At 37.4% G+C, this 24,578-nt stretch overlaps 1 protein-coding gene across 2 annotated transcripts in view; it reads left to right on the top strand.

Annotated features, from left to right (window-relative positions):
* Nucleotides 1-24,352, top strand: part of mettl15 (methyltransferase 15, mitochondrial 12S rRNA N4-cytidine) — a 42,982-nt gene extending 18,630 nt beyond the window's left edge. Inside the window, exons 3-6 of one of the 2 annotated variants that reach the window (XM_071488698.1) lie at nucleotides 4,897-5,033; nucleotides 15,209-15,400; nucleotides 16,956-17,134; nucleotides 22,228-24,352. In XM_071488698.1, the coding sequence (XP_071344799.1) occupies nucleotides 4,897-5,033; nucleotides 15,209-15,400; nucleotides 16,956-17,134; nucleotides 22,228-22,658 (939 nt within the window). In that variant the 3' untranslated portion in view covers nucleotides 22,659-24,352. The remainder of the gene's footprint in view (nucleotides 1-4,896; nucleotides 5,034-15,208; nucleotides 15,401-16,955; nucleotides 17,135-22,227) is intronic. The other variant, XM_071488699.1, reaches the window with a different exon arrangement.
* The last annotated feature ends 226 nt before the right edge of the window (nucleotides 24,353-24,578 follow it).

Here is a 24,578-nt window from a genome sequence, read left to right as displayed (position 1 = left end):
TTGGAGTTTTTAGTCTCATTATGCAGTTTTTAAGCCCCAAATCCTAAAACCAAGTCTAAGTGGGGAAAAAAAAACCTTTCCTGATTGGTGCACATTCATCTGCTAGGATAAGTAAATAACATCATTTTGGAAATGACCTACATCAGACATACCTTACGTGGGTGTTTTTGGAGGCAAATAAGCGAATGCTGTTGTTACGCGTGTAGACGTGTCTTGTCCTACCTAGCTCAAATACCTCTTCAGGTGCCTTTATTTAAACTTGCGCCAAAAGAGTGCAAACAGTACTGAATAGATGAGGAATGAAAGTATTTGTCGTAACTCTGCAGCATTCCTTTGACAAAAGAGAGATTAGCTTAACATACAGAGAGGCATTTGGAAGGTGCCCTCTGGCAGAGAGTTTTGTCAACATTTTTGTGCTCCTGTATCACTTTTTTTACTCACTCACTTATTCACTCACTCTCTCTTGCTCTCAGACACACAGGTAGTATGTTTAGTACACTTTAAATTTAGGCTGCATGCATCTCAGACATCACTGATCGCCATCAACATAACCTCTTGACAGAGTAATTGCAGGAAGCTTTCATGCCTTTTGAGTTTGTCTGCTCTCACTGGCCATCTGCTTTGTGCACCCCCACCTCCACCTTCTATCTGCAAGACCAATGCATACACCCATTACATTTGTTTAAATAAGGTAGAGACAGGAAAAACTTATTTACACCCTTTTAAAGTAAAGTTAAAATCAACTTGTGGCGTTAAGCTGTAGAGAAACTGACTGAAGATGTAACAAGATGATTCAGGCATAAGCGTGTTGTTAAAAAGTAAATTAATTGTAAAATAATCTTCATATAATTTGAGCATAGCAGCAGTTTTAGGTGTGAGATTTATATCCACAGTCAAGTCCAAACAGACAATGGCCAGGTATGTACACACTTCACCACTCTCTGCAGTTAATAAAACCGCTGTCATTCTCATAATCACAACCTCCACCTTCATCTGTCCATACCATGCTCTCATGGCGTACACCTGACAAATTTGTGCGCATTTGTATCTCGCCATGAACTTTGTGTGACAGAGAAAGAAATGCAAACCGGTTACCTCCACTCTTGCCATGGCAACGGACGCGACAAGAAAAGCGATCCTGTACCTGTGTATCTGTCTCCCTAATGGTCTGTGTGTTAGTGTAACAAGATCTGTAAAAACTCCCCTCAATGACATTTTAGATCCCCCACTGTAACTGACCTGGGCTGGGGAGTCACAAGTAGGATTTAGGTGAGTACTCAGACTTCTCTCAGGTTCCTGTTCCCCTTTTCCTAATAAATTCAACCATAAAAAGACTTGAGATGATGCCCCTTTTTACATATGGCCAGGATATTATTTACTGTTATATGAGATGTATTATGTTTGCAAAATCTCATTAATGCAAAAATTCTTAATTTTACCACGTCATATGTTTGTAAAATCTTTATAAACAGATGCTCTTACCCATGTTTTTGATGTAGCCTACCAAATGAGATTCTATAATGTGTTTACCTTTTCCTTTTGGGAAAAAAAGTTCTCATTAAGAATGCTGTGGGGTGGTTGCTGAAGTGTCCTGCATTATAGCACCTTGCAGCTTCACTGTTGGACTGCACCACTTGGGCCACTCCTAACTCTCCTATTCCCTCTGCTGGGAAAGGCAGATATTACACACTCAAAGCAGAGTACAAAACATAGACTACAGTAATTACTTTTATTTTAAGTATCATCCCTGCATTTAGAGACTGAGATGACCCATGTTGTGTTCTGGCTTAATTCCAGTCTGCTGCTTTCTCTGGGAAGGCCTGGTCTAGGTGAGAGCCTCGCTGACACCCCTCTGTATGAAATATCAATGTGAATGACTCACTCCCAAGTTTGGTGTCAATCATCATTGCAAATGCCAAACCCATTATCACAAAATCTTTTCAAGAAGTTGTTTTGTCCATCTGGTGGCAGAAGTAGCAGGTTTTTTGAAAAAAAAGAGGGAAGATTTTCACAGCAGCATTCAGAGCTTTTGAAGAAGCTTGTTCTCCCTGAGGGTGAAAGAACTAGATTTTCAATTTACCTTATAAATGACCTTGTAAACACAAACACCAATGCTCAATTTTAGGTTGCATGCACTTAATTTTTAGCTTAGTGTATTTGGTGTGTGTATGTGTGTGAGTGAGTGAAGGGTGTGGAACTTGTTTTAAACCTCATAAAGATGGATAGTGAGTGTGCTCAGTGCAGCAGTGATACAAATGTGAATAAATATACAGTATTTATATTTCTAACCAACCACCTCTAAGAATATGGAGCATCTGCCGGCAGTCTGTGCTGTCACCAGAGCAATAAATAGGCTTTACCTTTGTTCTTTTAGCCAAAGCTTCCTCAAGATGTGACAAAAGATTGTTGTGACAAGTGTCGCACACTCCAGTAGAGGACCAGTTTGTCTCCTGGTTGCTTGTGTCGACTGTTTCAATAAAAGCCAGCCTACTTTGTTGTTTGTGTTTCTGTTTTCGTTTTCCTTTTTTGTATTGAATAGCACAACAGGCAAGTTCATTATGCGTGTGACTCATCCCACTAGCCCACACCCCCTCCCCATCTGCTGCTGTGCGCTGGAAAGAAGAGGGAACCGCCATTGATCACTTCTTCCCTCACACATGCACGCACACACCCCACCTTCAACGTCACTATCGATCGACAGGTTTAATGTTTTTGTAGGGAATAGCTGGCATTTCCTTTTGTGTCATTTTACATCTGTTCCCTACCATTTGCTGACATTATAATACATCATAGTGCAGAACTGTAAAAAATAAAAAGTAAAACATAATCCAGCCAGTTATTCAAACAATCTCAGACTGTTCAGCCAATGCAGGGCTGGGATTTTTTTTCCTTTTTTTCTGTAGCAGTGGCAGTCAAAAAATATAAAAGGAAATATGCCTGGACAAGAGATGTTTTCTGCTTTGCAAGCCATGGATACAGCTGAGTTAACAGCTACCTGACTAGCAGCAAAGATGCTGCAGAATGGTTGGCAGGTATTGGACATTTCCTTGATAAAACATTTTCTTCTCCCTGCTCCTCATGACAATATTATTAAATTGTATTTCACAGTTTCATGCTTATAATACACTGTAACACTGACATAAACATATGACAATATCCTGAATTAGATAATTACACATTTTCAACATGTTTGATTTAAACACTACTGTCAACCTGAACACTTATATGTCAGAGTTCTCTAGTGATTGTGTTCTCATGCATATTCTTTTGGGCAAATGAGTGGTTACTTAAGGAGATATCCAGTGGTATTTCTCCATTTGGAGGATAGGATAAGGAATATTTTTTTTTCATTACAGAGGAGAGAGCTAATATTGTCCAGTTTCAGAATTACCTTTTAATTTCCGTTTTGAAAATTATGACGTTTACAGTGCTTATCCAAACATTCACCACCAAAACCATAACACGTAAAAGGAGCAGCAATGCTCCTTTCTATTCTACACTATTATTTTTCATATGGGAATTCATTCTCATGGATTCACTGTTTTTATTTTTCTGACCTAACAGCTCTCCTGTGGCTGCCTTATGTTTCATTCTTAATTTTTTAGACTGAGAGGAGGGGTTATTGGCACAGTAAGTTGTACCATTGCTATCACAGTGTCACGGAGTGTTATAGTTGTATTTTTAGAGGACTACAAGACAAGACAGGACTTTTTAATAGTAAAATAAGGTGATCTGGCGCATTTTCATACACTGCTTGTCCAATAGTTGTGTTTCTGGCAGATAATATTATTGAATAAATACCTAGCTAGCAATGTAGTGATATATGAAGCATTTCTTGGCATTTTTAGGTGAAAGTGAGTGTGTCCCTCGGAAAGCATAAGAGTTGGTAGATAGTGCGTGCATCGATTCACAATTAAATTGAATATGAGATGAGACTTATTGAGATCTGTGGATTAAGTTTAGCAGATGATCGATTGATCAATCACATAATTACCACTTTGACATAATTAATCAGAGCAACACATATCAGGACAAAAGTTTTTATTGGTAGGAACCAATAAAAACTTTACTTACACATAGTTATTTGGTTCACTGGTTATATAAATATATTGATTAGAACAGCTTCAATTGAGTTGAAAATATTGATTCTGAAATAATAAAGTATTTAATTTTTGTGAAGGTCTTTATTTTTATGATGTTTTTGGTGACTGAACGGGTGAATAAATAATGGTTTAATTGACTTACATGAACACTGCTGTGGGACCTAAAAATAAATCAAAGGAAATAATCGACATTTGCCAGAACTCACAAGAAATCATAGGTCATTTAAAGAATGATTAAACAATTGCCCTGTGATGTTTATCTTGTGTCAGTGGGTTTTTCTAGATTAAATGTTCCCACAATAAATTTTTAATCTGTCACAGCCTTTTAAAATGCAAAGGGCAGAACAAAATAACAACATAAAAAGAACTTGTAGGGGATTTTTACTGTTTTTGCACAGGATGTGAGGCTATTAAGCAGAACATTGTCATGTGTTGATTTAAATTTTATTTATATATATATATATATATATAGATATATATATATATAATATTTCATAGTAAGAAACAATTGGCACGAAACAGGAAGGAAAAAATAAATAAAATTGGGAGGAAAACTTAAATCTTGGAATATTTACATTTGAATTATGAGCATTACACTTCCATTTTTCAAGTAAAGAGACAACCTTCTTTCAAAGACGAAGTCTACCTTAAACTTACAGGCCAATCTGTAGTCACTACAGTCACCACTGTGAATTAAACACTCAAAAAAGAACTAACATAAGATGATGATGATGAATCATGTATAGTTCTGTTGTGAGACGAACGTGTTGTTTTCTTGCTTTCTCGCATGTAGGTGGTCCTGGACATGACATTTGGAGGTGGTGGTCATACCAAAGCAATACTGAATATGGTTCCTGACGTTACAGTCCTGGCCTTAGACCGAGATCCTACAGCAATTTCTCTGGCCCAGCAGTTAGCCAAGGAACACTCGTAAGTGATTTATTAACAAAGATCAGCTAAACCAAAACACAAGTTAAAGCTACAAGCTGTCTAGACCAGTGTTTACTCTATATCATGGTTAATGTTTTACCATAAGTTTTTAGTGTCATAGTTGACAGCTTGACCATTTTGAGCAGTGTTGGTTTGTGGTCATGATTTCTTAAAACATACTGAAGGTGTGATATAGTATTGTACTCCTCCCTGCATTTCTCACTTCTTGTCTGAGCCCGATCAAATACTGCTTGCCAAGATACAGCCCCTGAGTTTCACCATCCAATCAAATCCATTCCTCCTTCTTAACTTAAAGCTTCTCTCCCCCCACGCAAAGCTGGTGGGCTCAGCATGTCATTTGTCAGAGTAAGGGCCCACGCCTGCAGTATGAGGGAGATGCTGCCTCCCACGGAGGATCTATAAGATATGAGGGGGGGGCGGGAAGTAGAGAGAAGCCCAGAGAAGTTAAAAAGTGGAGAGAGAGAAAGAGAGAAAAAAAAAGAAAATGAAAACATGAGCGTGAGAGAACAGGGAGACACGAGGACACAATGCCAGGGTGAGAGGGAGTATGTGTGTGCATGAGCAAGGCGCAGGAGGATGAAAATGAGATGTTCCTAAGACCATGGCGTGGGAAGGAATCCTTTTACGTAGATTCTGGGGAAACCTCTCTCAGGGGAATCTGCCAGAGAAATGTGCCTGTGAGCAGGGAATGACAATTAAGAGAGAGAGAGAATGAGAACACTGTATTCTGTCAGCAGCAATATACCCCTGCTGTAAACTCTTCCACGCCTACTCGTGATGCAAGTTGAGAGAAGCTAGAGAAATCTAGCAATTAACCAATATTATTGGAAGCCTGAGTAAAAGACCCTGGCATCCTACGCAGTGCATCCACACAACAGGGTTAGAGGATTTTCTCTCTCCTCTGTACTCCCATGTCTGGAGGAAAGTATAACCTGAGTGCAAACTGTTGAGTTTTGTTGTGAATCTCAATCCAATGTAGTTAGATTTTAGTGTCCATTATTTTTAAAAGCATTAGCTTATGACAGTAACTCTGCGTTCCCTGAATGATATTCACTCACGTCTTCAATGGGATTTGTCTCCTGCATGTTGAGCCTTGCTATTCTCTGCTTTTCACCATTCTTGTTGTTGCTATGACTTCCCTGCGCTTGCAGCACTGCAGCAGTTGTGCCCACAATAAATGTTATAAATCTGAAAAGGCACCAAGCATTATTGAAAAGCAGAGTCAGGTATGGATTTACATGTGTGGATATGCGGATCACACACACTGATATGAGATAAAATAGTAACTGCTTGTATGCACCAAGTACTTTGTTGATTTTACATCAAGTAACATTATGGGTATAATATCAGAATAGTAGCATATGAAAACTTTGGCACATAAAGTCGAGTTCTAATTTACCTCTACATATTTGTTGTCTTTATTTGGCTCATTTCAAAATGTTTAAATAAAGTAGTTTGTCTATCCTAAGGCTTTGTAATACTCACAGACAGGATTTTATAACTTTTGTAACAACAAAAGTGAGGTAAACAGTAGAAATACAAAATTCATATTACAAAGTAATCCACCTGCTGTTGCATGTATGTGATTTGTCAACATAGTGCCTTGCCAAATAACACTGCATTGCAGTGAACCATGATTCTACTTTTTTGCAGGACAACCCTGCATTGTTTAGGGTCTATTCAAATGACTTAGAGGCCTTCATTTTTTCATGCAGGACTGAAGTTGAAAGGAATGCAGCCTTAAACCCGCTGTTTTGTCATATAGGGGTGACCAAGGCACAACATAAGAGTAACTCCATCTTCCCTAAATCCTAAGTAGCCACTGAAATACAATGGTGCTAGTTACTGACTGGTATTTATTTACAGTGTGTTTTAAAGAACAGAGAGTAAGATTCTTTTCTCAGGGTGGACACAGGCCAAAACAACAAACAAACAAATCTATCTGAAAATAAAACACCAACGTAACCTGTTCAAATACAGCTCTAAGGTCTGATTAGTTGACTGTGTGACCACAAAGTACCCCATGAAAAAAATCTGTGTGGCTAAAGCTGTTAGGGCAAAACTTGGGTGATGACACTGAGCAGTAAAAGTGCAAGAGGAGTCCACCGTTAGCTGCATCAGCACAACTACTGTGAAGGGCCAAACAATGTCTGTTTTTCACTGTATGCATGTATGGCATATGGCATGTCACTGCTAAATCACAATTCCATTAAAAAAAAAAACTCACACATTGCAAGCTCACTAGCCAGTGAGCTTTGTATTCAGTCCTGGCTAAATTGCACATTGCATGCAGTAAAAATATCCTTGCTATTATTACTACTACTTACTACTGTTGTTCAGTACAACACATAAGACAGCCAGTCTGTCAGTTCTAACCATCTGATTAATAACCTCAATCAATCAATCACATATCATAGACAACATCCAGGGAAGTGTCGATTTCCATATTTAGAAACGTTCTTCACCTGTGGCACAACATTTCCTAACTGTTCCAAAACAAGCTTTTGCTCCAGGAAATTAAGATAAAACAGCAGGGAAACATTTAACAGTTATTGATGACTTTTCTAGGTGGCAAGGCCACCAACGAGATACCAGCCATTTAGTTACAAATTCACAATCTTCCTGTAGCTTTATTAGTAAGTAAATAAATAAGTCACAGGGAGTTTTTTTTAGAACCTTTCTAAGGTCAACTGAGGTAGCACAAATTTAAATTTTGAACAAAATGCATTATAACTGACTAGCCTGTGTGTGTTTGTTCTGTTTGTAGCTTCTGTCTTTTTTTTTTTCTTCACTCAACTGTAGATATTTTCATCACTACTCCCCTGCTGAAAGCAATCAATCAGCATCTTGTCTTGGGCTTCAGTGACGCAGGTAAAGGAACTGAGCAGGTCAACACATGGGAATATTTCAGGCCTGATATGTGAAGAGGCAGCATCATGTTGAATGAGCATGCACTCAAACTGAGGCTGCTGTGAAGGTTCTTGATGTCCTCACTGAGTGTACTCTTATTCCAGATGGACAAGAACAAGTGAATGCAAGGACATATTTAGTGAGAGAATAGTTTGTGAGGAAATATTAAGGTGTGGCTGAATATTGTGTTTTTTTGCAAAAATATATGAAAATATTGACAAAATAATCTTATTACTATCTAATCTGATTATGGCTGAAAAGCTCTAAGAAAATCTCCAGTATGGGAGCTCGTGCTAAGACTAAGAATGTTTTGTCAAAATGTCTTTATTTTCTTATTAGGACACTCAAACTGTAAATTAGTGTGTTCATAACACCTTGTAATTTTATCTGTTAAGTGTCTGCTAAGTGCTTTGGCAGGTTCAAAGGAGCCTGTAATCTCAAAAAGACTGTTGTGGGAAATTTTGTGCACCATTGAGTAGCCACAAATTAACAATTGTTGGATATCCTGCCTTTTGCAGGCTATGTAACAATTGTTGACACATTTTTAGCCATCCCTGTGTACTGCGGAACAACAGAGTGTATCATTTTTTTTGTCATAGACAGAACAATAGTGCATAACAGTTCTTCCTGAAAAAGAAAACCTCTATACCAATGAAGTACATGGAGATAGATTTAACACAATATGACAGACATGTCATTTTGTGTGTTTTCTTCATTGATTACTGAAATGTGCTAATTCGTAGGACAAAACATGACAATAGCTTGAACATGATTTAAACGAGACTTAGAGTGTGTTAAGACAGGAATCGGGGAATTCAGAAGCAGCTCAGACTACATACTACATACTACACACTATATACAAACACAAAGTACAGCTGAGGATGATGTAATTTTTGGTGGTACTGGTGATGGTGCTACATGAGAGGTTAAGGTGTCACCAAGGTCCTTATTGTTGATCCTAAGGGGAACATTAATATCTGCGCCAAATTTCATGACAATCCATCAAATAGTTGTTAAGTCATGTTGAATGGTAATAGTTGAATAGTATCAATTAGTTACTCAGTCTGGACAGTGGTGGATCAGTGACCAATATTGCCATTACCACTAGTGTCACTAAAAATGTGTCAAATCTCAGGTGGACTTTATTTCAACTCATAACTTTTTGTTTTACCTGGTGCATGATTTTTTTTTTCACTAAAAGAATAATATATGTATAAGTTCTAAGTGGTTTGCTTGAATATGTCTTGCACTAGTATTATCAGCAGTGGCTCGTAATCTTTGTCACTGGCATTTCAAATTTTCCATAATTCAATCTGCAAAGCAGATGTCTTTGTGTGAGTTTAGGGAAAGTCATATTCAGTGTTAGGTTGAGCCAGTGAGATGCCAGAATAATAAAAATTTGCATGATGTCAATGTTGTGGGGTGCTACAACTATAAATAGTAGTCTTAAGCAATTATGAGCCCACATTTGGACCTCAGCACATACACCACTGAAACTTGTCCTCTTTAATAATATAAGACCTTACATAAGGCATTTATATCTCCAACTCTGTGTCTAAGCCACATAAAGAAGTTAATAATTTAGAAATGTTATGTAACTGTTTTGCATATTTTTAAATCCTTCAGTGGCTTATAAAAACATGTTTTAAAAGAAGGCGCAGTGTGTAGTGGAAGGTATGTCCATCACCTGTGTGAGGGAGGACACAGACTTCAGAATTTTTAGTAATTTGTGTAAAACATTCAGTTATAATTGAAATGCATTTGATTACAAGCTTTCGATTAGCACAATAGAGCTTTCGGTATTGTACAGTATGCTAGGACTTAAGTTCTCTGTCGCTATGACGGTTTTTTGTCAGTTCGATTCCAGATACGCCATGTATGAGATCAACGTGGATAAAAATATGATCTTAACTTTCGAGAACAAAACCTAGAATATCCTTTCTAGAGTGAAACACTGATTGGTCATTTGATTAAAAATATAAATAAAATAATTTTTTTTTGCTCTCAGGTTATTTAGCATCTTGTTCGTCTTGTCTCATCTTATGCCAGTTGTTATGTCAAAAGGTGGCAGTAATTAGCTGTGAAATCACTAGGGATTACAGTTAGTGGGTACTGGTGCAGTTTTGGCTCATAAGGCAAATTACTGCTGAAAAGGAATGACCAACTGCGTTCACTCACTGGTCTTTTTCCAGGTTATAATAATATAAACCTATTCTGAATCAACCTGAAACAGAAAAGTTGTACAACTGTATGATAGGTTTTATGGTTGCAGTTTGTTAAATGATGTTAAAAGGAAATGTAATCGTAAATTGTATATACATTGAGAAATGTAAATCTAACTTACATTAAGCCAGCATTCGGAGTATCAACTTACAAGCTTGTTGTGTTTACTTAGAAGTTAAGTTTCTCTTCTGTGCATTGTGTTTAGAATATGGAGACATCTGCTCATGTCTTCTGGTGTCTCACCCTGGTGAGCGCTTATACCATTGTATATTTGTGCAGAATATCGGCTCATAATAGTGAACACTTTTGAATGTTTTTGAAATGTTTGTAAGCATGGGTCATAGTATGAGAACTTGTAATAAGAGATAAGCAATGCAATATGTGTATGTATTTTTAAGGGTTTATTTGATATTTCCATATAGTGTATATCAAATTTTATTTGACTCTAACCATGAGTAAAAGACATATGAGTCTGAAATTGATAATTTTAAGTGAGAGAACGGGAGCTTAGTGTGTCCCAAGGTGTAATAACCATTTTATGGAAGGCACAAGATGCCTTTGAAGAACTTGTGAAATAAAGCAAATTATTGCTGAAAAGGATCAACCCACTGTGTTCATTCACTGACAAAATATTAGGAGCACTTCTCACTAGAACCCAACACAGTTCAACAGCAGCACAAATTACAGCCTCCAAAATGACCATTAAAATAAATCAGCACCTCTCTCAAACAGATTTAATAAAACACAACACAACTGTGATGTGGAAATTAGATGATGATTAGATGACTAAATAAAATATTTAACTATTAATGACATCACAGACACACTTTGAACTGGCAAAGTGGGTCCTCTTGGGTTTTGGTTCCCATAATAATCTGTAATCTGTATCTCTGACTGCAGGTAGCTGATTGGTGTATCTGGAACACCTGTGGCGCCCGGTGTGTGCCAGGATACATGAGTCTTGGCTGTAAACTAACCACTCTCTCTCTGCTCCTCTCCACAGGCACACCACCTCTTGGGTTTGGTTATGTTGCCTTAGTTTTTTTTATGTTTTCTCGAGGAACTTGCAACACTCACACTCCTCACTCATGCACACATGCACTCCATGCTAAAAAGAATTAATTGGGCACTCTGATTTGGTTCAATAAAATATTCTATACAATTCAACAATGAATATAATAGAAATTCATGGTGTGTTTTGTTGTAGACACTTGAGCCAGGTCATAACAAATGGGGGCTTTTCCATTTAAGTTGTTTTTTTTAGTAAGTCTGCTTGTCCCTTGGGTGGCAGCAGTCGTTTTTTCTGTTTGTCTGTCTGTTTGTTTTTTTGTAGTGTTGTGGTGGCATGATTAGTGTCAGTTGTTTGACGACAACTGTCAGGGGCACATCCGTGTGATTTTGTGAGATTGCCTGATCACTTTCGAGTCTATGGCAGCTATGCTGCTTCTGTTGGTGCTGCACTGGTTGGTGTTGATGTTGTGGCTAATTTATATTTGGTGCCAAAGTTTAATGAGCTAGACCCTGATACTTTTTTCACTCTTTGAACAGGTTGCTGTTGCAAAAAATTGGCCTGATGTAGACAGGGTACTCCTGCTTGAGTGCTTCCTCACTGGGAAAACCCAGGAGGCTTCTTCAGATATATGTGCTGAGGAGGATTTAGAGTATGAGATGGTGAAGATGGCTGTTTTAAAAGCATATGAAATGGTCTCTGAAGTGTATCGCCAGAAGTTTAGGCATCGGGAAAAGAGTGATAAACAAACAAATGTGGAAGTTGTCTGTGATTTGTCATCTCATTTTCACCGTTGGTGCCAAGCTGATAAGTTAATGATTTTGAAAGTCTTTGTGAGTTGATTGTGTTAGATCAGTTTAGGAACGCTATTTCCCAAAATATTATTACTTATTGAGCTACTTAAATAAGAAGGTCAGAGGTCAGAACACTACAAATAAACTAAACTTAAATAAACTATAGAAGAGCAATACCGCAACTTCTTCTTGGAAGCTAGCGACAGGGCTCCGGTCTGCAGCCATTTAATCACATTTTGCAACTAGTTTTACAGACACTGACTAAAGTTCATATCTAGGTGCACCAGTGGCCCTCAGAAATGTGCCCTTTGTTATATAACATGAGGGAGAGATTATCATGAGCAGTAAGTGGCTATTGTGCTCCATCTTAAAATTAACAGGTCCTCTACTCCAGATGGAGGTTCATGTGTTGAGAGAAGTGACTCAATCTATGTGCACAGGTTGCTTTAAAAATTGGTGAGACATCAGATTTAATGACGCATTTGAAAGCGCCTTGAATACATTCAGGAGCAGAGACTCTTCATTTTCACTGGAAGAAGACCATCGGATCAACATAGTCAGGCAGTGCTAACTAATTTTAAAGCTAAAAGAAATCGAGACAGTGTTGCTTACTGAAGCTATGTGCACCATTGATAAAATAGAAAATATTAGTAAAAAAATATTTTGCTGTATTGCAAATGCAGTTGGCTCTGGCTTAAAATTTTTAAGTTATTTGTGCTTGTTGATGATTTAGTTGAAGCTGTGGTGACTACAGAGCACACTAGTGCTGTTGCTTTTGTGCTTATAGTACTTAACCTCTTTGAGTTTTATTGAAGTGCATGTTAAACTATATGCATTAGACCCTACACCATAAATTGGTGTTTCAAGAAGTAGATGGAGCCAGTCTAACAAAGGCTATGATGTTGCATCTGATAACAACTGTTCCCCTGACATGATGTCAACATGCTTGCTGAGAAACACTGTAAATTTATAACATGTAATCCAAATATTTCCATTTAATCACATTCTGATTACACATTGTCCTGAGTGCTGGATAAGGAGGGTGTAGTCAACTTAAGCTGCCTTTGCACTGCTTTTGCAGTGGGTCAGTAACATACAAAATGATATGTTTTGCTATGTTTATTTGAAGAACAATCACTAGAAACATATTTTCATATTTGGGAACTAATTGTCTAGAGAGGGCTGCTGAAGACCTTTTACTCATAATGTATAGATGCTAACTCCTGTTGCTTTCTCCTGCCATCATCTTTGTTCACACAATGTTAAAAGGTCACATGAAAAATGCATGAATGTGGCTGGAGGATCTCACCACTCGTGCATAAGGAGGTGACTGAGTACACAGCTCTGTCAGAGACAAGGAAGGATCTCAATTGGCTAACTAAGACGTTTAGTTGGATTCCAAGAAAATATCTCATTGGTTTTAAAATGGTGACTGAAAATCTGCTCAAGCCATTGCGGGTTTCCACTGTGCTTAATATCTGGTCTCCCCATGAACATTTCTGCTTAGAATTGCCCTGACTTGTCAGATGGTGAGTGTGGGTGTTGTTTCTCAACAATGTATGTATGATGCTGTAAATATGGAAAACAGTCAGTATTTCCCTGCATTGAAGAGAGGATTTTACTTACCATTCCCATACAGTCGCAACTGTGACCTAAAGATTAAAGAACGTGAAAGAGTACTGCTTCTGGCTTCCTCATTACTTTAGTCTCATAGCACAAACTAAGGTGCCCTTGAGAACAGCACAGAACCCCCAAACTGCTATAGCGGAAATCAGACTGTGGTTGTACCAGGCAGCTTACATGTGTATATGTGTTTGCCAGCTCCCTTTTTTTTTTTCTCTAAAACTTTATTTAGAATGTGTCACACAGAACAGACCAAAATTAGACATGCATATCATTGTTAGTAACATTGGTAAAGGGTACAGTAGTTAAACATTGAGTTAAGACATGGATGTTAATAAGAAAAATATTAAGTCATACAAATAGAAGAAAATGAATAAATAATAATTACTTAATTAATTATAGTAATAATGATAATCATCATCATCATCATGATAAAGTTATGGCAATTAATAAAATATTAACTACAGAAACACAAGTCCTGATGCAGATTAATTGAATGGACACATTTCAGAGATTTAGAAAATCTGGAATTTGGAATTTAGAAAATTAACAATGAGTTTTATTTTGTTGTTATTGTTTTCACAATATAAAATAATAACCTTGGCTTCCAGTTTAACTGTATGGTTTCAGTTCTTAAATTTTGTCCATTGTACTGTTAATTATCAGAATTCATTCTGATATATAACAGAATTCATTCATTTTTTTATTGTGTCATTGTCAACCTTACGTAACAAGATATAGGTGTACCTCAGGGAAGCATACTTGGTCCACTACTCTTCTTCCTTTACATTAATGACTTACCAGCTGTATGTTAACTATTTTTTTGTCTTGTTTGTGCTGGTGACAATCTACTAGCCTGGCCTAAGTGTTGTTGTGATTAACTATGTACTGTCTTTTGTCTTTTCCTATCACAAGACATATTGAACCAGTCAGTAAAAACTCTACAATTTAGTGTATAATATTTTGAAACTCTCTCCTTGGACTGACTGCTGTTTAATTTTGTCACAGTATTATCAAGTCATTATCATGTAACATTTACAAAGGCATTTTTTGCTTCATTATTTAACCCTTTCATCTGTATGTTTTTATTCAACCAGTTGCCTCTGTTTTCTGTTTATTATTTCATCACTGTGTAATTTTATTCTTCCCATGTCTTCTTTAATATTGCTTACTGTTTTTGAATAAAAAAAAAAAGAAGAAAGAAAAAGCGAGCAACCAGTTTATTATTTATATTAAATTGTAACTTAGTCACCTGATTTAGTAATAGAACAAATATAAATCATCTAGTTTGCACTAACACATTGAAGTGATGTATTTTTCTTTTTTTTTTAATTAATTAATTTATTTTTATTTAATCTTTTTATTATAAGTTTCAAACCTTATTCTTCCCACCTCCTGAAGGTATTGTTGTCAGTGAGCTCAATGACAATGAAATTTTACTATTCTTTTGAAAAACTGGATGTCAGCTAAATAATTAAGCATTTCTCTCCCAATTCCATCAATCTAAGGCTAGTATTATAATAGCAGTTGTGCCATATGCACTGATACATACAAATGTCTAATTGTGCTGTCCTTTTCACCAATCCTTTTTCCAGTGGTCATGTGAAACCATTGCTTGGCCGATTCAGCGAGCTTGAGGCCCTGCTGTCTAGCATGAACATGCAGCCAGGCAGCATTGATGCTGTCCTGTTGGATGCTGGCTGCTCCTCCATGCAGATGGATCAGGCGGAGAGAGGCTTCTCCCTTAGCAAAGATGGGCCCTTGGATATGCGAATGGATGGAGAGAGGTAAGAGATGTGCAACATACAATAGGTCTGCAAAGGCTGATGGATCTCAATCTAACATAAAAAAAATGCCCATTGGAGCAGGAATGTCAATGTACAGCAATAAAAAAGGAGAGTAACCCTAATGGGTTGCCAACAACATGGGACAGAATGGGCCTCACAGACTATTTTAATTTTCTTCTTTTTTGTAGATTATGGTTTTATTGACTTGAAAAGCTAAAGGACCAATGAGATATTTGATTAAAGAAACACTGTGTAGGATTTAGTAACATCTTATGGGGAGGTTGGAGGTTGCAACCAACTAAAAAACTCAAGAAAATCTACAATGGCCTTCAGATTACAAAAAAAGTAAAAAGCGATCCCTAGAGCCAGTGTTTTGATTTGTCATTCTCAGCTACTGCAGAAACATTGCTGTGCAACACGGTGTGTTTCACGGCAGAGGTCCCACCCCCTACATATATATATAAAGGGCTCATTCTGAGCTAACAAAAGCACAACTCTTTATTTCAGGGGATTTTACACTAAAGAAATAATAATTGTGAATATTATATTCAGTTCTTGCCAATAGATCCCCCTAAATTAATTTTGAATTTTAGCAGGGTAAATGCATGACCACAAATAATTGTATTATAATGCAACTTTCCATTTGTTCTTCCTGTGTAACAAAACAAACAAAACTGTGTTATAATTTTCTTATTATATCATGACTTGCGGAATTTACAGTGATAAACTGCTCTTTCAGAATTTGTTTTTGGTAAAGTATGATTGGGTTTGTGTCATTGTTTGACAATTAAATGGTAAAATGAACTTTGGAGTAGAGACTGACTGTTAAATTGGCCAATTATCTTAATCACAATTCTTTAATAACCAAATTTTATGTTACCTCATCAAGTTATGTTTTTTGTAAATATTTCAGTATTGTCTGATATATCAGTATCACATTTTGTTTTGCTGTCAGTGTTGCTTCAAAATCCGGTCACAGTGGAGCTATACTTTTTTACTTTTTATTGCACTATTTGAATTGTAATATTGGCTACAAGTGCAGTCATAAGAAGATATAAAAATGCAGTTGCTAATTTAAAAAAATATATATTTTTTTGGCAGCATTGTAACTCCATATCACTGAAGTTTGATGCTTAATTCTTCAAGAATGCATCAGTGTAATCTAAAACCCCGTTAAAGACATGTTAAGCAGTGTCATGGCTGCCTTTCTAAAGCCTAAATATGTGTGTGTGTGTGTGTGTGTGTGTGTGTGTGTGTGTGTGTGTGTGTGTGTGTGTGTGTGTGCATCTGAGTGTGTGTGTATACTCTATGTATCTATTCCAATTAAATGCTTCAGAAATGTATATGCATTATTTTACAATGTCAGCAGAAGAAACCAGCTAAAATAACCCCCTATTGCAAAAGGTGCTTTTCTCTTTTTTATTCCCTCACAATCAGTCTATTCATAAGTGTCAGCCATAGAGGCTTTCAGCTGTATCTCAGAGTTGTCAGGATTCGCCACTGTCAGCAAGGACATGACGTCAAGCAGCTTAATTGGGCTTCTCTTTGTGCGTAGGTACCTCGACATGCCCTGCGCTGCTGACGTTGTGAATACCTTAGATCAACAGGCTCTTGCATCCATCCTCACTGCATATGGGGAAGAAAGACACGCCAGGAAAATAGCTTCAGCCATTGTGGAGGCACGCCGTGTCAACCCCATCACCCGGACACAGCAGCTGGCCAGCGTGGTGGCAGGTAGCGAGACACTATCCTGATTAATTCCCTGCAGCATTCTGGAGGCTGTAAGGGAAAATAAAATACGAGTGGAGTTATTAAGGCTGACTCGCGATGTGACGTATTTGATTTCAGTCATCATCCTCTTCTCTGCCTCTGTTTTGGGTGCCTGTCTTCCACATCTTCCTTTGAGGGATAAAGATGAGACAAAGAGAGAGCTAAGGGTAGCTGTAACAGAATGTGGCTAATGCCTTGAAAACAAACAGTATCTCACACACAATAGCCCATCTCTCTCTCCCTCCACATTACATATTTGATTTCCTTGTTCCCCTCTTTTTCCCCCATTTCTCTGCTTACAAATATGCACACACACCTGACACAAATAAAAACACCCACATATGCTCACACACGACACACTTGTGCATAAACCCGAGATTACATTGTTTGTCTTCAATGATTGTTTTTTGTTTTTGTTTTTTTTGCCGTATGCCTCCAGATTTGAGCTTCTGAACGAGTGAGATGTCATTTTAATAGTTATTGCACAGAGCAGTATGTGCGTCAGTGTCACCCTGGGAGAACAGGTGTGAGTAAGAGCAGCTGTTTGATCTCTTTTGAAGAGCAAAGCAAGTCACCACTGATGTTTATTTGGAGCAACCCAAGAGGTCTTGATTTAAGAAAGTTCCAGGTGTGGCTCTGTGACCAATTGTGACAGTGATGCTGACAGGGAAAATGTACAGTCACAGGAGAAATCATGACGAAGAGAGGGTGGGGGGGGGGGTACTTAAGGGACTTGCTGTTATTGAGACATCATATAAGATCTAAGGTCTATTGGTCATGCTTTTTTTTTTCTTTCGCGTACGGTAATAATGTTACACATTGCACAGCAGTAAATATTTATTTATCAAAATGCAGCATTTTTCTAGAGGAAAATAACTAGTGCAGCAAACTAGGTGTTGTATTTTCACTTTTTGTACTATTTTATTTAGACTATTTATATTATAACTATTCATGCAGTACTTTTGATATGAGCCATAATGTTTTGTTTTATTTCAAACCTTCCTCTGTCTGTAGTCTTTCAAGAACCCCTATTGTCACGTTCTGTCTTCAGCTGGGATTTATGTATATTTGGCAGAGCTGTTCTACAACTGTTTATCCAATATATTGTACCAGCCCAGTATCCCAAGGATGTCCGTTGATATTGGATGATTCTGCAGCACACAATTTGCGTCCAGTGCCAATGTTTATTGCCAACACTGAAGACTGACTTTTGATCATGTTGTGCTGCAGGGGAAGGTTAGCTATAGTGAATTATCTTTGTGCACTTAGGTTTCCCGTGTTTATGTTCTTTTTATGTTATACTTTAATGTGTGGCACTTTTTAAAGTCGGTCTGTATCTTTATAAATCAGACGTGCTTAATAGTGCATGTACACATACGGCCTATTTCATAACTGGTTGAGATTCTTAAAACAGAACCATGGCATTGCCTTACAAATCAGACATATCAGACTGTCTAGCCTCTGGGCTTTAGGTGCGTTTTCCTGTTATGTGATAATGGAATGAAAAAAGGCCACAATAAGAATAAATAAACATATAACATAAAAACACCTTTGTATGGCATAGTAAGCCATGCAAATGTGTCTACAGCCTACAGTCATGAAGTGTTACAAAATACAGCCAAGCAGCTTTGCCAAATCCAACTCAACATGTAACTGAATGGAAAGTGTGTTTATTTGCTGAAGGCCAACAGAGCAAGAATCAAGTGCAAAAAAATCAGGTTATGCCAAATTACACCACCAAATACATTCAGCACAACAACTTAGTAAATTGCATAATCACCCTGCATAGTATTTAACTGTGTGTGTGTGTGTGTGTGTGTGTGTGTTTATGTAGCCAGAGTGTAGCCAGAGGGAAAGACATGGATGCATTGATTTAGAGGCACCATGAACTGTGAATGTCCACCCAGAGCAACAACTGTAACTGTAAAATACGTGTGATGATCCTCTTGAGTTAATTAAACATTAGCAAAGAGGCTATCACTGCCAATTTAAAATGTATTTTGAAAAACTCAACCTGTAGCAGAGTTCCACAAAATTGCAACAAAATAACCCTGTTTACAAAGATTTACAAACAGCTAATTTCATATAAATCCCTGTCTGAAATATTTGCTAATAAGCTAATATTGGCCAATTGATCAGTGGAAAATCCACACTAAGCTGTGATGTGTTCAATAGTACAAATACTAGGTTGCTCACTGGCAGCTAACTAGCCTGCTATGCTGTTATGGCTGGCTAGCACTAGCATGCTCCCAGTGACATTGCATGTTTCCACTTGTACAGTATAGTAGTTAGCCCCGCAATTAGTTGTTATATCACCAAGATATAACAACTAATATATATATATATATATATATATATATATATATATTTATATATCACTATTTCATGAGGACAAAGGACTTTAATTTGATAAATTCCTCATTTGAGATGATGCCACTTCTTTCTCAACCGTCTTATATCGCTCAAATTGAAACATTTCCGCTTGAGCAAATACATCATTTCATTTGTTGTGCTATTGAAAAACAAAGTTATGGCCATTTTTTACAGCTCCATTTATTCTAACAAACTCATGCTTTTTGTTCAGCCAGTAACACCAAAGCATCAAACACTGTTGTTATCCTAATAGCCTCTTGTGGAATGTAGTCGTGTTCGTGCCTTTGTAGATGCATGCTACAAACATCAAATATACACTGTAAGATAAGACATGTCACAAAGTTAGAATACAACAAGAGCTTTGTGATGTAAATTCTGTGTGTTGCCCTATGTAATACAATCAGAAAGTCATTGTTCCTTCTTAACTACCTCATTTCCCCTTTATGTACACATCTTAATATCTTCTTTTCTCCATGGAACTCTATGTTGGACCTTTGAAAGATGAATTAGAGAAAGAGCACATGGCTTGGTGAGGCCAGACCATTGCTGGTCCTTGCTGTGCAGGCCTTGTATTGATTGCAGTGTGAGTCACACCTTGGGCTGTTTAGTGCAGGAGGAGAGAAATGCCACATCACTCACTTCTCTATTTATTCCAGTTTCTCTTTAGGTCTATATAAGTGCCTTAATTGTTAATTTTGTCTTCTTAGTGGTTGTTAGGAATTGGTCAAACTGGACCCTGCATGTGTTAATACAAGTCTCCTAAAGTCGTTTCCTCAACTTTAGTGTACAGCAAATTTTTAATCAGCTGTTATTTAGTGTTTTGGCCCTAACCGCTAATGTCCACTTTAATTGACCTTTTTGTGCCTAAATTCTGATGCATTCTGCACCCTGCATGTTATTTATCAAAAAGATGCTCAAGCCTGTAAGTGCAGTTTTCCTGGCATCTGAAGCGTTCTCTGCATGTTTGTAGTTAGTAATACATGTCTCCTTATTGTACATGCATTTTGAGAGAGAACTGCTCAAATAACTAGAGGGGATATAAAAAGTTTTTCATAGAAATTTCTCTGCCCCTAAAAGACGGCAGGTGCAAATAGCTCAGGAGTACTAAAAAGAAAGGTTGGGATGGGGGAGAGAAACATAAATCACCCTTTATTTTACAGAAAGCAGGTCAAGACTGAGTGTACCAGTGGAAGTACAATAACAACAGCAACAAAAAAAAACAATATTTTGGTATTTCGTTTTACAGTAATCAGAGCATGGGGAGTAGTCATTTTGTGCTCAGTAAGATTTAACTTGAACTTGGCATTCAGAGAACTGACAGATCATGAGAGGCATTTACCTCTTTATTTCAGTGACACATCAGTCATATCAACACCATCTTCACCCTCCATCTGCTCCGCACAGAGCTTCTGATGGACTTGCCACTGAGTCCTGCTGCAGCTCACTCTTCACTGCTTATAGAGTATATTTTTAATAGGCTGTGCTTTTTTGCTCCATCTTGCTATGTCAGTTCATCTTCTTTTTTTTTTTCTTTGAACTTCATTTAATATCCCCTCTTGCATTAATAATATAAACCAGCCTACTATGTCTGATGATTCTCAGTCAACCAGAAGCATACCTTTAAGTACTATGTCAAAGGCCACAAGTCAGTGTTTTCATTCAGGAGTCTTCTTTTATTCTCCTGACCAGGAGGAGGTTGCATAAAAGTCTTTAGGTAACAAGGTATGGTTTCAAGGTATGCATTGGTGGTGTGGTTGCTGATAAGTTGTGTTACAGGCCCTACTTCATTTGCACATGGTTGGTTGGTGGCCAATGGACAATGATCTCAGAGTGATTGCAGACACCTTATGCCTTTGCCAATGTCAAGACAATATTTGGCTTGTTTTCCCATGAATGTTTTAACTTATTATTATGATTATTATTTGTAGTATTAAAATATTTAATAAAATTTTCTGTGCCTTAGTTTCACATTGGCACCCGCATATAACTGATGGTGTCAACACTGACGCACGCGTACACACACACTCTGACCAGCTCACTGTCACTGAAGCGCTGCTTGTTGTGTGTAGGCGTGAGGAGATCGATAGCCAGACAGAACATGTCGCTTAGTTAGGTTTCTTAGCCTTGTTGTTTTTCGTGGTTGTAAATAGAACTCTCGGCCCTAACAGGAAAGTGAAGGGACAGTCAACAAGTGAGAGAAAGAGAGAGAGAACTGCAGTATCCGTAAACTCCCCCTGCTGATTTTGAGTGAATATTGTGAATGTACTGACTATTAAATGTGAATAATTAATGCCTTGTTTGTGACGACAGTTTTGTTTTAACATAGCCCTAAAATGTATTTGTCATCCTACTATTATCAGGCAAGGTATCCAAGAAAGAGGGAGTAAGAGATGCTGAGCAAAACTCTTGCTCGGTGTTAGGTTGCTCTTCTCTCATGCTCATAGGGTAAAGTTCAAAAAAGCCAACATTAACTGTTGCTGTAATTCCAGTGTGGATGTAATTCCCATGGGTCAAGGTTTATGGTTTTTGACATCTCATTTCCTGAATGGAAAGTTTTGGGATTTCATCATTTTAATATGAAAAAAAAACAATAGTAAAAGTACTTCAACAAAAAAATTTAGCGCATTAGACTTACGTCCAGTTTTTACAAGTTCTACTCACTCTGATAATTTCTTTGTCTCTAGGATCACTTCCTGCTGCTGTTGCCTATGCACGAAAAGACCGACTCCACCGACCTGCACATGTGGCCACTAAAACTTTCCAAGCTTTGCGTATATTTGTGAATGATGAGCTAAATGAACTACATGCAGGCCTGTGTGCTGCCCAGGCAGTACTGAGATCTGGAGGACGTCTCTGCGTAATCACTTTTCACTCGCTAGAAGACAGACTGGTCAAACATTTTCTCCGGGGAGAAGACTTGTCTAATCTGGATCATTATCACTTCAGCCCGAGGAAGCAAGGCAAAAAGAAGGAAAAACTGGCGGCTGAAAAAAGAGATGGTGGAAGGGTTTATTGGCTTCCACTGCGAAGAAAAGTGATCACCCCAGAAAAGGACGATGTCAAAGAAAATCCTCGAGGACGCTCCTCTAAACTCAGGGCAGCACTCAGACTTTAATTATGAGAAACTTTTTACAATTAATACCTAACGCAAGTTCAGCAAAGGGCTTTTTTTAATCTTCACTGTAAATGTAATTTTTATTTTGCACTTGGGTACACAAAAAAAATCAGATGTTTATAATCTAACTTAAGCCCACTACAGCAGAGACCCAGTGTTAAATCCTGGTAGCAGTATAGTTCAATTGTTTGTTCCAGTGAACACAGCTGGTTTCTGAAATATTCTAAACTCAAATGTCCAGTAGCTAGCATTAGCACTCGCATCTCATTGTTATCATTCAGTGAAATTAACTGGTTCAAGCGTTAGTCCGGGCCTGTGTGTTGAACCTTGGTCATGTAATGTAGCATTTTTCCTCATGTATGTTGCCTATATTCACTGAATGAAGACCATCAGATGCAGTTGAGAGCCCTGAAAACTGGTAAGATTATTTTGCTACATACACTGTTCCAAAAGGTCAAAAATTAACTTCCATACTTAAAAAAGTATGTACACTTTAAATTATGAATTGTGCGAAGACACAGTAGTAATTAGAGGAAGCAGATTGTGTTGCAACTCAATATAAATACTCACAATTTTTTATTGAGTTAAGAGGTTGACATGTCCAAATCCCAGTCTTAGTGAAGAGTAGTCTTTAGTTTCTGCCTTAGCACTGAAAAACCTGTTCAAACTTAAGTGATGGCCACAACTGTGAACACAAAGTTATTTGAAAGCTGGTCTGAGGTGTTGCATTAAAATATAAATGTAGTAAAAAGTTTTTATACCCAAATAAAAGTATGTGACTGCTTTTGTATTTTTTGCCTTTGTGTTATTGGCCTTTTGTATTACAGAATACACAGAAAACAAGTTTACACAAGTTTTTTCCACTCAAATTTTACATTAGAAACACCTTTGATTTGATCCAGCATTGTAATGACCCTGTATAATGTGTTTAAAGTGACACTGACAGATTTCAATGAGGAAAAGACTTTCCTACACTGAAGCATTTTAACAAATTTCTTTGTGCTATTCTGATATATTTCATTTTTTTGCATTGGTAAAGTTGGACAGCATCTTAGGTGGTTATTGCAGCAAAATAGCTCAACATATCAAACAAAAAAAAACACCTTTCTCCATTGACGTCTGTATTTCCCCTGAACCTCCCTTGATGAGTAGCTCAAGTGAAACCTCTACTGTACCATGTGAATCAGTAATGCCAGTAAATATTGAATGACGCAAGTGTCAGAAGTGGTGCTGAATGAGCTGGGTGGTTGTTCTTGAGCATTCTCTCACCTTCAACTGTAAGCAGATGAGGTGTTTTGATCTTTACTATTTGACTTTGACTAATTGTAATTGCTCCATCAAGATTATTAACACCTTTTTTCTTCTGTCTCATTTTAGTGCACTCTAAATATACCCTTCTCGTTACCTTGGAAACTAAATGGCGCAAGTAACATTTAACTGTCTAAAATTACATGCTGTTTTAATCTAACATGAGCTGATGCCATATTGTTTGAACGTCCCTCCCTTTTGACATCAGTGGTTGTCAGTTAATGAAAATGATTGTCTCTGTTGACGAAATATGTCATGACATTCGATCTTTTGGATATGTTGTTTCTATTTTATTGCCATAAGATCTTTACTGAATCACACTGTTTACCGTTTATCAGGAGGTGAACGTGGGTAAGGAAATGAATAAAATGTTACTTACGATATCACGGCACGCATGACAGTGTCCATATAAACATAAAATCATAAAGAAACATGGGATGTAACTAAGTACATTTACTCAGGTACTGTAATCTAAAGGGAACTCCACTAATTTTACATAAGAAAGTGTGTTTACAGGTCTTGGAAAGTAAAAGTATATACAATACAATATATAAAAACCTTTTTTCAAAACCACTTTTTTTCCGGTAAATGGGCTCAAGTGATGTCACTTTA

The sequence above is a fragment of the Trachinotus anak genome, unplaced genomic scaffold, assembly GCF_046630095.1.
Source record: "Trachinotus anak isolate AG129_WGS33_773 ecotype Australia unplaced genomic scaffold, CSIRO_AGI_Tana_v1 ptg000011l, whole genome shotgun sequence".
Taxonomy (NCBI): domain Eukaryota; kingdom Metazoa; phylum Chordata; class Actinopteri; order Carangiformes; family Carangidae; genus Trachinotus; species Trachinotus anak.
Note: the sequence above shows the minus strand (reverse complement) of the source record. Positions and strands in the feature narration are given on the sequence as shown.